This window comes from Vipera ursinii (assembly GCF_947247035.1).
Source record: "Vipera ursinii genome assembly, chromosome: 13".
NCBI classification, from domain to species: domain Eukaryota; kingdom Metazoa; phylum Chordata; class Lepidosauria; order Squamata; family Viperidae; genus Vipera; species Vipera ursinii.
In genome coordinates, this window is record NC_139526.1 from 3,045,839 (window position 1) to 3,059,121 (window position 13,283).

At 54.5% G+C, this 13,283-nt stretch overlaps 1 protein-coding gene across 1 annotated transcript in view; it reads right to left on the minus strand.

The window, feature by feature from the left end:
• CASKIN1 (CASK interacting protein 1) overlaps positions 1-12,267 on the minus strand; it is a gene marked incomplete at its 5' end in the record, with an annotated part of 104,908 nt that extends 92,641 nt beyond the window's left edge. The window contains one exon of the mRNA XM_083372632.1: positions 12,174-12,267. Within this exon, the coding sequence (XP_083228758.1) occupies positions 12,174-12,267 (94 nt within the window). The remainder of the gene's footprint in view (positions 1-12,173) is intronic.
• Positions 12,268-13,283: the final 1,016 nt, after the last annotated feature.

Sequence of the window (13,283 nt, forward strand, 5' to 3'; positions counted from 1 at the left end):
CACATATAGGACACAGAGAAACATCACGATCTAGATTCAAATATCAGAATAACAGTATAACTGAGTTGGAAGGGACCTTGGAGGTCTTCTAGTCCAACCCCCTGCACAAGCAGGAGACCTTATATCATTCTGGACAAATGGATGTCTAATCTCTTCTTAAAACTTCCACTGGTGGAGCACCTACAACTTCTGGAGGCAATCCGTTCCACTGACATTCCATACTGGGAATGTTTAGTTATGGAGGGTGTAATTACCACAATCTTCCTAAATGTGTTCGAAGTTGGTGGATGGATCGACCCCAGAAATTCAGTTCCTTCCTTTGCATTTATAAAGCATTTTGCTGGATTTTCTCAGCCGCAAGATCTTCTGTGATCTTGTATTCTGGAGGTTGGTCTCCCTCTCGGAAGCAAGCTCTAGAACAGAGGTCCCCAATCTTTTGGGCACCAGGGACCGGTTCCGTGGAGAGAGGTTTTTCTGTGGACTGGAGAGAGCGTGGTTTCGTGTGCTGCCTGCATCTCGCGGATGGGGCTTTGCTTGTTTGTGCGGACCGGTTGCTGGCATGCCACGGCCGGCTAGAATGAGGCAGAACTGGAAAGAAAGAGAGAGGCTATTTTCCAAACTTTGGAAATTTCACTCCACCACTCAACAATTTGGGTCATTGCCCAGCTAGCCCAGACAATGGTGGGGCAGATGGGAATTGCAGTCCAAAACACCTGGGAACCTTGAAGCAAAAGTTCTTAACTGGATGAGCTCAGAAGCAGGCAGCCCCCAAGATGGGTGTCTGTAAGTATGCAATGGGTGCAAGCAGGTCTTTGGAATGTGTGATCCTCATCATACAAAAACAGCTACACTTTGCTCGGCTCTTTGCAGAGGCCAAGACTTTGACTTTGCACATTCTTGCCAACCTGGCACTGCCAAGATGTATTAGGACTGTAGCTCCCAGAATTCCCAAGAAGCAATCACCTGGTTGCTTCACCAAGAAGACAGCTATTAGGAGCAATGTTTCTTAACATTAAGATGAATGGACTTCAACTCCCAGAATTCTCCCACCTAGCAAGGTTAAGAAACACTGCTCTAGAGCAGGGCTCCCCAAACTTGGCAAGTTTAAGACTTATGGACTTCAACTCCCAGAACTTCTCAGCCAGCCATGTCCACAAGTCTTAAAAGTTGCCAAATTTGGACACCCCTGCTCTAGAGGTAGATTCCTGCAGGACTTAAGGATGGAATGATCTCAAAGAAATATTTCTATCTTCACCATCTATGATTCCCCAGAGACCTGCTAGATGCTTCTGGATAGTCCACAGACAGAATGGTGACTCCTTCCTCTCTAGCCTTCAGCAGCTGGAATGGAGGTCACCTTCTCTGACAGCCCAGGGAACACCGGCCAGTCCTCTCCTCTTTCTCCTCCTCTAAAAGCCATCCCTGAGAGCAGCATCTTCTTGTCCCTGGATGCCTCTTCTCACACTGTGCTTTCAAGATTGCAAGCACAACATCAAAAGCAGTTACTCTGGATGTAATTACTGAGAACGCAAGGGTACAGTTTTGTGCACTAACACTGAGCTGGGTGGTATTAAACTATTAAATCCTGGGCTAGAGTATTCAACAACAGCCTTGAGCTTGGGAAGTGATCAAACCACTCAGCTTGGCATCAAGGCACCCACATCATCCCCCCCCCAATATTTCCAACATGGAACATCCCTTGATCACCGCAGCTGCATCCCGAGTGCACTTTTGACTGAACTTGCTCTCCTGATCCCATTCTCTCAACAGGCTCTGATTGCACCAGCACAGCCAGGAGGCTCAATTTGTACCAGTTAAAAAACTTTTGACATCAGATGACACTTTGGAGAGTCTCCTTCTCCTAAGCCTTCTGGGTGGACTCTGCTATTCCCCCAGGAGCATTCCTTTCTCAACAGGGTGGTGGGACCAGAAGGGGAAAGAAGGCCACCCGACTGGTCCATCCCACCAGTCCATCAGAGGCATCCACCAAGGGAGGAAAATATCTCCATGTTCTCAGTAGGAAGCACTGGTGGTGCTTGCAAAGTTCTGGACTCCTGTAACTCGTTTGTACTATATGAGATTGCTCTTTCCCATCTAGTCTAAAGAAAAGAAGAAATAGGGGTGACATGATGGCAGTGTTCCAGTACCAGAGGGGCTGCCACAAAGAAGAGGGCATAAAATTATTCTCCAAAGCACCAGAAGGCAAGAGAAGAAACAATGGCTGGAAACTAACCAAGGAGAGAAGCAACCTGGAATTAAGGAGAAACTTCCTAACAGTGAGGACAATTAACCAGTGGGACAGCTTGCCACCAGAAATCGTGGGCGCTCCATCACTGGAGGTTTTTAAGAAGAGACTAGACAGTCACCTGTCTGATATGGTATAGGTTCTCCTGCTTGAGCAGGGAGCTGGACTAGATGACCTCCAAGGTCCCTTCCAGCTCTATTCTATTCTGTTCTGTTCTGTTCTGTTCTGTTCTGTTCTCTCTTGCTTTGGATCTGGGACACTCAACGATGAAAACAGAAAGGTCCCACGGTCATCCAATGAACGGTTCTTGCCTGCTGGGAGGGAGTCCTTGGGTTGGAGCAGCAGCTGTCCATCTCCAGGCCAAAGGTCAGCCTAGCAGACATCATACTGCAGCTCTGGGCTTTAGGCAGATCTTCCACTGAAGCAAGAGCTTTGTCGTTTCTGGCTCAAGTCAAAATATTAAATATTTATCTGGCTCTTCTTTAAGACAGCTCAGGAGGAGAGGCCTGGGTCTGAAGAGGAAAAAAAGGCCAAGCTGCAGTTTCTCTGGAAAGTAATTGTAGCCAGGAGAGGCTCCCCTGGGGGGGTCCTGCTATCCCCTCCTCTCCTGGGGAAGGGCAGCCCGGCAGATGGGCAGAGCGAGATCTGCACTGCCTTGACAAACAGCCAGGCTCTCGACAGCCCAGGAACCGCCAGTGTGCAGAATGAGAAGCCTGCATCATTCAGCTTAGCTGACCAAGCACACTTGAGGGGAGAGAATGCACAGCCGGTCCCCACTTGCCAAGAAACGTCTCCCTACAAACGCCGCCCGTAGTTGTGTCGTTGCATCTCCATCCCCCCTGGGGCTACACGCATCCCCTCAGCTGGAAAAATGCACGTAAAACAAGACATCAAGAGATTATTATGCAAGCAGCGGAGTTGTCAGCCTGACAACGCAGGTGTCCGGAACAGCTGGTCAATGCCTGAAATGCAGAACTTCGAAACCCATGATGCAGCAAACGAACCCTCATTAAAATGCAGATGCAAAAGGGGGAGACGATTTCAAAACGCATCGCGCCTGGTTAGTTCCCAATCGGAGTCGTTTCAAATGTATCATATCTAATCAGCCGCTGCGCAAGACTTGTAAACCATGTTGCCCATCATGACTTGAGTGTCTCGGATCTGATGTCCATTTTGTCCCCTGCCCTTCAGAAGCAACGTCACCCAAGACAATGAGGAGGAAAGCAGTTGCCCATTGGCGATGGGCAGTGTAGTCCAGCATATCGAGGTCCAAAACACCAAGGGGCCACCTCCTCACCCGTGACCCTGAACAAGGGCGCCTCATGCAGCTTTTCAAAACTCACGTTTGGCCCAGCTATTCCTGTTCAGTCAGCAAAGTCCACAAAATTTGCAGAATATGCAAAATACTTCCAGCAAAACACAGAAAGAGCGGCATTTGCTTAACTGCCCAAGATTGCCTCTGAACATGTACCGATTTTACTCTTTGCTACTGGACTTGGAGACTACATCTGCACAAAGTGAAAGATGAAGCTGGCTCAGGGGCCAAGGGAAGACGTTCCCATTTGACCTCACTCTCGTTCTCACCCCGCCCAGTCGGGCTTCTTCTGTCCTTGGAAAGCCATTGGTCCCAGAGGGGTTAGCAAAGGCAGGCCGGGCTCTTGCTGGGGTTCAGGGAGGGGTGGAAGCAGCGGGAGGGAGGCAGGGGGGCTGGGGGCCTGGGGCAAGCAGGTGTCTCTTTCTCACCCTTCTCCTCTGCTTAGACACGGCCAGGTACAAGCCCTTCTCTTCAGGTCTTCCTTGAGCTGCCTTGAAGAACATTTTCAAGGGAGCTTCACTTTCCGGCGAAGGGAAACCCACCGACTGAGGGCAGCTCCGACAGCAGTTCTCGCAGCTAAGCTGCTTTAGAAAGCTTTAAGCAGATTGTGGGCAGCTTTACAATAATTAAGGAGGAAGAATCAAGGAGCAAGTGGATGAGCAGGTGAGAGGTCCTCCAACTTCCCCATGGAGCTGCTGCTGGCAGTGCTAAGACCCCCAGCCCTCCCCCCCACATGCCCTGGCAGGAAGCTCTGCCAAAGGGGAGGGCAGGGAGAAACCCACCCAGGCCGGGTTGCAGCTCCAGCAGAGGAACCAGACTTCCCTCTGGGACCTCAGCCAAAGCTTTGCATCTGGACTGGGCGACCAGCAGCACCCGGGACCCTGTCTGGGAGCCTCCAACTCTAGAGATTGATGATGGACAAGCTGTTGCCTGCCCTTCTGAGCTGGGAAGCAGAGTAAGTTGCACCGAAGCAAGGCTAAAAAAGATAGCTCACTCTTACAGGACCAGGATCTCTCTGAAAACAGCCCCAGCCACGTTGCAGACTTCAGTTCCTCCCCCACCCCTGTGTCCGCCCAAAATGTTGCCCCAAGTCTTCTGACTGGAGGCTGTGATCAGCTTATGGAAGCTGAATCCTAAACTGAGGCTCTGCTCCGGCCAGGACCTCCAGCAAAGAGTGCAGAGAAGAGCAACAAAGATGATCAGGGGACCAGAGGCTAAAACATATAAGGAACGGTTGCTGGAATTGGGTATGTCTAGTTTAATGAAAAGAAGGACGAGGGGAGATATGATAGCAGTCTTCCAATACCTCAGGGGCTGCCCCAAAGAAGAGGGAGTCAAGCTAGTCTCCAAAGCACCCAAAGGCAGGACAAGAAGCAACGGATGGAAACTAACCAAGGAGAGAAGCAACCTGGAACTAAGGAGAAATTTCTTGTCATTGTGAACAAATAACCAGTGGAACAAATTGCCACCAGAGGTTGTGGGTGCTTCATCATTGGAAGTTTTTAAGAAGAGATTGGATGACCATTTGTCCAGAACAGTATAGGTTCTCCTGCTCAAGCAGGGGGTTGGGCTAGAAGACCTCCAAGGTCCCTTCCAACTCTGTTATTCTGTTAAATGGGGAAAGTGCATCCATTCACTTGCGCTGTAACATCTTGCAGGTCACCCCACCTGTGATATCAAGTGCAGATGTGAATGATGGCACCACTGACCAGTACAGTAAGTGGAGGTTTCACTCTGGCCAAGGCAAAGTCAAACCAAGTGAATTCCTTCCGGCAGAGACACGGACGCATTCTAGCATGAATCGCGCAAAACAGCCAAGATCAAGCGCTATCTGCACATGCAGATGCGAAAAGATGTGGCGTTGCAAAAAAGCCTGAGGTTGCTTAGGGATAAATGTAGTGGGGAAAAATACAGGCGACCCATTTGGTGAGCCTGGTGGATTTCTGGCAGACGTTTCATTACCCAACTAGGTAATGTCATCAGTGCTAGCAAGAAATGTCTGCCAGAAGATCACCCCCTTTTTACACACTTGGCATTCTTTTAAACACGCCCCACAGACACCCCTAACAGGCTTCAAAGGCCTCCCTGGGGCTCCTGAGTCACCCCTCCTACAGCTTCTGGAGTGGGGAGACCCACTCTGGGAATAACAAAATGAGCAAGAAGTACGTAATGCGTGGAAGCTTGTTAAAGAGAGACCAACCTAGAAGACATTTCCTGACAGTGAGAACAGTTAATCAGAGGAATGGCTTGCTTCACAGAGTTGTGGGTGCTCCATCCCTGGAGGTTTTCAAGAAGAGACTGGCAGCCATTTGACTGAGAGGGTTTGGGCAGGGGTAGGCAACCTCGGCTCTTTTATGACTTGTGGACTTCAACTCCCAGAATTCCTCAGCCAGCATGGCTCAGCTTAGAAACCTCTCCCTTTCCCCTCAGCATGGCTGGCTGAGGAATTCTGGGAGTTGAAGTCCACGAGTCATAAAAGAGCCGAGGTTGCCTATCCCTGGTATAGGGCGGCTTCCTGTCTTGAACAGACGGTTGGACTAGAAGACCTCCAAGGTCCCTCCAAGCCCTAGGAGTCTGTGAAACATGAGAATTGTTGCTGCCTTTGGGGTCTTTTAGGGGACAAAATGGATGGCATTGCTTGCAGGTCCTCCATAGGAGAGTGAGAGGCACCTTTTTAGACTCAAATTTGATCAAAACATGTTTTATTAAAGCTCAGGAAAGCTTATGCTTCTGAGTTTGTGCTTGCCAATTCCTCCTTATTTAGGGCCACCATTGATTGGCACAGTTGCCTAAAGCCCCAGATAATCCCTTAAAATGCCCAAGGCCTCCTCCCCAAGCACGGCCTGACCCCAACCCTTTTTTTAGAGGTGGTCCCAAACATGCCTGGAGTGGGTCTCCGGTTGGCACACCTCTGTCTTGGCTAACCCACCTGACAGGACCCTTGTGGGGCTGGGATGTGGGACCCCTCATGTGTGGCTTGGGGGGCGGACAGGCCAACGACCAGAGGCTTGTCAGTGGCTGGGTAGTCAACACAAATCAAAAGTCTAGTGAAGATTCTGTAGGTAACTGACCTACGTGGCATTCTTTTCAACGGTTATTTATTTCTTTATTGCAGTTTTTCCGTTGCACAATAGCAGACACTCTCTTAGCGGTCCACAACATAAAGTTTAAAACCCTTGAATGCATAAACACAATTAAGCAATTTAAAATCAGAAAGAAATTAAAGCAACCCCGGTGGGGAAAGAATAATCAGCAACATAGCATGGCAAACAACGAAAAGCTCTAAAAATTGCAAACACATTTTAAAGTTTTCCGCATTTAGCGGAGAATCACCAAGAGCCGCATAATCAACTAAGCAGCCAGCGATGGGCCTTCAAGGATGCAACCACTGTGGATATGCAAGTTCCAGCAGGCCTTGAGCAGCATCTCAGACATATATTATTCTTGGGGGTTATATCTCATTTTTCTGCCTGAGTTTTACAGCTGTTTCAAGCACTTAACAAAAAATAAATAAATTCTTCCTGGAGTCAGACTTGTAGAGAAGCTGCGTTAGCATCTTGGCCACAGCATGGCTGCTAGGCCCTTCTTCCTCAGAATCCGTTTTTTACTTCTCAGTCCTAGTGAGAGGTAGGCCCTGGGATCTCCTGGTGGTCCCCTATCCAAATACTACAAAGTCCCACCTAGCTTAGTTTTCTTCAGGTCAGCGAAGGGTGGCTGTGTGCTGCCACCTAGCTGGGCAGTTAGAAATAGCCGCAGGCTAGTAAACCACATGGAAGGAAGTAGCAGCAGGATGATCCCTACCACGAAGGAGGAGGAGATTGCACAAGGTGGCCTTGGCACTGGAGGACCCACAGCCAGGAAGGAGCAGTCGCAAAGGCTGGGAGGGGTGGGCAAGCCTTTACGTGGGGGCACAGCTAAGAAGGTCTTGTTCCTGCAACAGCTGTCACGTCGCAGAAAGGGCTGGTTCTGAGCAAAGTGACTCTGGACAGTGAGAGCGCTCAATCGGTGGCACAGCTACCCCCCTAGAGTTGGATATTCCATTGCTGGAGGGCAGCCATTTGTCTGGAATGAAATAAGGATTTCTTCCTTGGGCAGGGGTTGGACTAGAAGACCTCCAAGGTCCCTTCCAGCCCTAGGATTCTGTGATTCTGAAGACCTCAGAAGAAGTTCTGCTCCTTGTTTATCACCTCTGCAGTATATCCTGGGAAAGCAGCATATAGAATCCTTGTTCTGAGAAACACATCTGGGGATTTCTCCTTAGGCTACCCAACAACAACAGCCCTGTAAGGTAGGCCAGGTTGTGAAAGAGAGCAACTGCCTCGAACTGTCAGTGAGCCCCCTAACTGAGTGGAGAGCTCAAGGTAGATCTCTCCCAGGTCAGAAAGCCAAAGTGCCTCCTTCTAACCTTCGTTGATCTTTTGAAACCTGAGGATGCCCAGAACCCCTGACCTCCATGAGGTCTTCCCACCACCTCCCTCCTCTCCTCTTCCTGGCTAGAAGTGCCTGCATCCCCCTCAATGAACCCCCCGGGACAGGAGGAGACCCCCGGGACAGGGACGGAGAAGGCTGCTTGGGAACACTGGGACCCCAGAAGCTCTTCCTGGCTGACTTCTCAAGCACACTTTGGAAATGCTGCTTTACAGCACCGGACAGGCCACAAATCCTGAAATGCCTAATTCTGTTGGGACGTCAAGGGCAGGATTCGCACCCTTCACATCCACACTTTTTTTTTTGCCCTGAATGTAGTTTTTAATCAAGACTTTGGCTGTTCACACTGTGACATGCAAATGGGTAATTCTTTGCCAGAATGACCATCAGGCTGCCAAACTACCTGGGTTGCATCGCCAGCAAATAAACCGATTAGCAAAACCTTCAAGAAGATCGAAAGGAGCACAATTTGTTTTTAACAAAATGCGTCTCCAAAGACGATCCAAATTTTCAAAGCTTTTCTTAGTCTATCCTCTGCAAGCTATCTATCTGCCAGTCAAACGTCCCCGGGGTTTTAATTTTCAAATCGGGGTGAAGTGGGGAGAGGCAAGCGACGACTCCGGGAACTGTGGTTGAGCCTCCAGAGGGATCAACTTCTCAGGAAGTGGCTGGTGGGCACAGACCCGAGTTTGCCAGGCTCTCCTCTCCAGCATCAGGTCCCTGCAAAGACACCCTGTTCCCCCCCCCCCCAGCCTGGGACATCCGGCTTGGCTCCAGCCCGCCCCGCCCCCCGTCTGCTCAGAGTCTCCCCTGGGAGACTCAACTAATGGTGGAGAAGGCAGTCTCCCAGCTGTCACCTTGGGCTACAAATTCCATCATGCCCGGCTGGGAAGTTGGGGAGTTGTCGGGAGTTGTCCTCTTACAGATGCAGAAGGTATTGGGCTGGGAAAGGGGTCACAAAGTGTCTTTCTTCATCCACACCTGTTGACCTGGGGGAAATCCCAGCGGTCGGTTCCTCTTCGCACCATAATTTTAGAAAAATCTCTGTGGGCAGACCATCTAGCAAAAAGCAGCCCGCCTCCTTTTCAGCCCAACACAGCATGAATCCTCTTCTGTGGATGGCAGGGGACACCACCTGTCTGCCAAGGCCTTCCACTGGGCCTCAGAGGCCGAGCATGTTGAGGAATTCTGGGAGTTGAGCTCTTCTCTCCGGCCCTGAACTCCGAAGCACCCTTCGCTCTCCTTGCTCAGTCCACCTTCCTGCTGGGCGATGTGTTCAGAGTCTGGGGCTGTGAGGGGCTGTCCTACCTGCAAAGTCCCAAAGGCAAGGATGCTCCAAAGTCAAGTGCTACCTTGACCCCTCGGTCGACACTCCTACGATCTGCCTCTTCAAATTCTTTCCAGTCTAGCCCTGGGACTCCCTGAAGTCTCCCATCCAGACAGGAAGCAGGCTTGATCCTGCTTGGGGGCCCTGAGGGTGCAGCCGTGGGGCTGTTCACTGCTCACCTCTCCACAAGCAAGAAGTGGGTTTCTTCCCTTCCCAGCTCTGGCCCCAGCGTGGCTCTATCTAGCAGCCTCTGCGTGCATGAAACAGGTGTGCCTACATCTACCCTTAAGCTTGTGCTCAATGGGACCACCATCAGATCCGAAGTATCTCAGGATCAGAATAGAGCTGGAAGGGACCTTGGAGGTCTTCTAGTCCAGCCCCTTCTCAAGCAGGACAACCTATACCATCTCAGACAAACAACTGTCCAGTCTCTTCTTAAAAACCTCCAGTGATGGAGCACCCACGATTTCTGGTGGCAAGCTGTTCCACTGGTTAATTGTTCTCACTGTTAGGAAGTTTCCCCTTAACTCCAGGTTGCTTTTCTCTTTGGTCAGGTTCCATCCATTGTTTCTTGTCTTGCCCTCTGGTGCTTTGGAAAATAAGTTGACCCCCTCCTCTTTGGGGCAGCCCCTCAAATACTGGGAATCTCATGGGAATGTGGGCTGAATTCACAAGTTCTGTGTTTGAATGAAACACCTCATATCCAATGCCCTCCATCGAGGACATGCCCAGTCTTCTCATAACACCTTCTGGGTTTCTTTCTGAGGAGGCTCCTGAACCCTCCACAGATCAGCATTCAAAGGCAACAGATGCTGTTCTGGGGGGGGTTCAAGGTTAGCACTGCTTGACTTACAGTCCCACAGGTCTCAGATGCTCACAAAGATGCAGCAGCTCAAGCATCAACTCTGAAAACAGTTGGCTGCTGGCCCAGAGCTTCTGCTTCTTCCCATCTCCCCCTCCCGCCAATACAGAACTACATGCTCATCCCAAAGCCAGTGTGCCACTGAGGCACGAAGGACTTATAGGAAAAGAGTAGGAGAAAAACAGGAGTGAGCATTGCAAGAAAGAAAATGAGGCACCCAGACAGCGACCCACAAGTCCCATCCACCAAAGAGTCACTCAGAGGCAATCATTGGCTTCAGTCTGGAAAAGCTTGGCAACTTTAAGATGAGTGGACTTCAACTCCCAGAATTTCCCAGCAAGCAAAGTTGGCTGGGGAATTCTGGGAGTTGAAGTCCACACATCTTAAAGCTGCCAAGCTTGAGGAACACTGATCTAGGAGGTCCTCTCCTCCGCTGGGTGAAGAAGCCCCATTTCCTGGCATCTAGGGCACCTGGCCACCCCACCAGGGACTAGTAGCTCAGAGCTTCACCATCCAGCCTGTCTCTCAGTTTAGCTCCCAGGATGTCCAACCAGCTGGCAGAAATGTCCCCAGTGGACACTGCATTTTGAACTGGCCAGAGAGCCCTCTCTTCTTCTCAGGACACGCCTGATGTTTGAAACTAGGAAACTGACAACCTTCTGATGGAGGCTGAGCCCCAATTCTTGTCTCAAGCAAGGCAGGGAAGTTCAGAACCAAGGTTAAATCCCAGGCGCCCAAATTCTCTTCCCCCACTCCCCATATCCGAAAGACAGCCAAACGGTCTGCATCGTTCACCACCAGGGATTGGAAACGCAGGCTCTCCAAAGGCTCTGCAGCCAACTTGGCACCGATGTTCAAATAGGGCAGTGCCAGCAGCAGCCTCCAGGTACGCTGGCTGGGTTCCCATCATCCCCAGCCAGCAGCCTTCTCCCCAGAATTCCCTAGCCATCAAGGCTGCCACTGGGAATTCTAGGTCTTGAAGCTCACACACCTGGAGGGAGGCTGGAGAAGGCAGGTCTCCAAGTGGGACCTGCAGTACTCCGGCTTGCCTGGAGGAGGGCTGGAAGGGCAGCGGCAAACAGGCAGGGTCCCCTCTTCCATATTGGGGGGGGGGAGAGAGCAAGGAGAGAGGCCTGGCCGGAGCACTGGCAGAGTGGAAGGCTGGAGAGGCAGCCAGATCAGAGAGGCCATCCTGGGAGGGATGCCTGCACCCTGTGCCAAGGTTTGCTTTGGCGGCCAAGTGGTCTCACACTTGCAGAGTGCAGAAGGGAGAGCAGAGCAGCGAGCTGGCCCTCTCCCAGATGCAGGCAGAGGTGGAGCCAGGCTGGGTGCTCCTCCGGGCGGCATCCAGCCTTGGCACCCAGCCTCGATGCCCCTGCTGCCGCTCTGCCACCCCAGGCCTCTCCAGCCTCCAGCCGGCCTCCCGCCTTAGTGACAGCCAGCTGCACGGATTGTGCCGCTCCTGGGGTTACTCTCTCTCTTCCTCCCGCTCCCGTATTGAACGGACGGGCATCCACCTGTTTCAAGGGGGCCTTTCCACTTCCAGCCCCGATGCCAGCCTGCCGCCCGGAGGGGGTGGAGCAGCAGCGGGAGCAGCGCGCAAGGCGGCATCTCATCTCCCTCCGCGCCCGCAGCCGCTGCCCGGGCCTGCCGCGCCAGCACCGGGCACGTTCCCGGCAGAGCCCGCAGAGCCCCAGCCCAGGGGGCGGCAGGAGGGCAGCGGCCAAGGGCGGCGGAGGCTCGCCGGGCAGGGGCTCCGGACGTCCTGCCGGCTCCGGCCAAGGGGCTGGAGGCGCGGGACTCCCCCGGCCGGACCTCCCTCCGCGGCTCGCGAGCAGGACGAGGCGGAGCCGCCCTCCCTCCCGGGGCGAGAAGCTCCCGTTCCAGCCCCCCCCCCGGTCCCCGCGCGGGGCCGCCGGAGCCCGGCCTGGCATCCTCCGCCGCCGCCCGAAATGCCCCCGCCGCCCTCCCGCCGCCGCCGCCGCCGCGCACTCACTGGCTTTGCCCGGCTTGGGCCTCTGCAGCAGCTTCTGCACCGCGCCGACGTCCTCCGCCTTCACCGCCTGCATCAGCTCCTGGTCCTTGCCCATGGCGAGCGGCGGCGGCGGCGGCGGCGGGGCTGGGCTGGGCTGCGGGGCTGGCCCGGGCGGGGTCCTCAGGGGCGGCTCATGCCCGGCCGCGCCCCAGCCGGCGGGATCGGGGCGGCGGAGCTGCGGGAGCTGCGGGCTCGGGGCGGGACGGGGCGGCGGCGGCTCCTTTGCTGCAGCGGCTACCGCGGTGGCGACGCGCAATGGAGACGCGCGGCCGGGGCGCAGCGCCTCGCCGGCGGGCGGGGACAACTCGGCTGCCGGGCTCCGGCGGGGGCTCGCTCAGCACAGCCACCGCCGCCTCCTCCTCTGCGGCGGCGGCGAAGGCGGCGGCGGCGGCGTCCTCACTCCTGCCGGCTCGGGCCGGACCGGCTCCCCGCCGCTGCCGCCGGAGCCGGCGACGAGCCCTCCATGGCCGGGCGCGCCGGAGCTGCGCCTGGCTCGCCTCTCCTGCGCCGCCGCCGCCGCCGCCGCCGCGGTCCTGCCGGGGCGTCGCTGGCGAAGGAGGCGGCTCCCGCTTCGCGCGGCTCGGGCGGGGGGCGCGGCGGAGCCCCCTCCCCGGAAGGCCCGCGCCCGCTCATCGGGGAGCCGCGCGGAGCCGGGCGAGGGAGCCTCTACGGACGTGCAGAGCGCTCGGCGGGCGGGCGCGCTCCGTGCCGGCGGCGGAGCCGCGGGGCGTTGAACGGCGCCCGAGTCCTCGTGGAGTCGGCGTCTCTGCTGCGAAGGGAGGCCGCCGAACATGTGCAGAGGGCCTGGCCGGAGCTCCTGCCGCCGGATCCCAACCGGGGGACGGAGCGGGACTCCGAGCGCGCGGGAGGAAGGGGGAGCCGAGCGGGGACGCCGCCCGCGGCCGCCAGACTCCTTGGATGGGAGCGAAGGGCTCCGAAGGGCGGGCGGGAGCTGCGGGACCTCGGGCAGCTGCGGGGTGGATCGCACGGGAGGCGATTCCTGCAACCAGGACGGGTCTGAAGCGGGAGGGGATGATGGAGGGCAAGGGACCAGCGGGGCCCCCTCGGCTG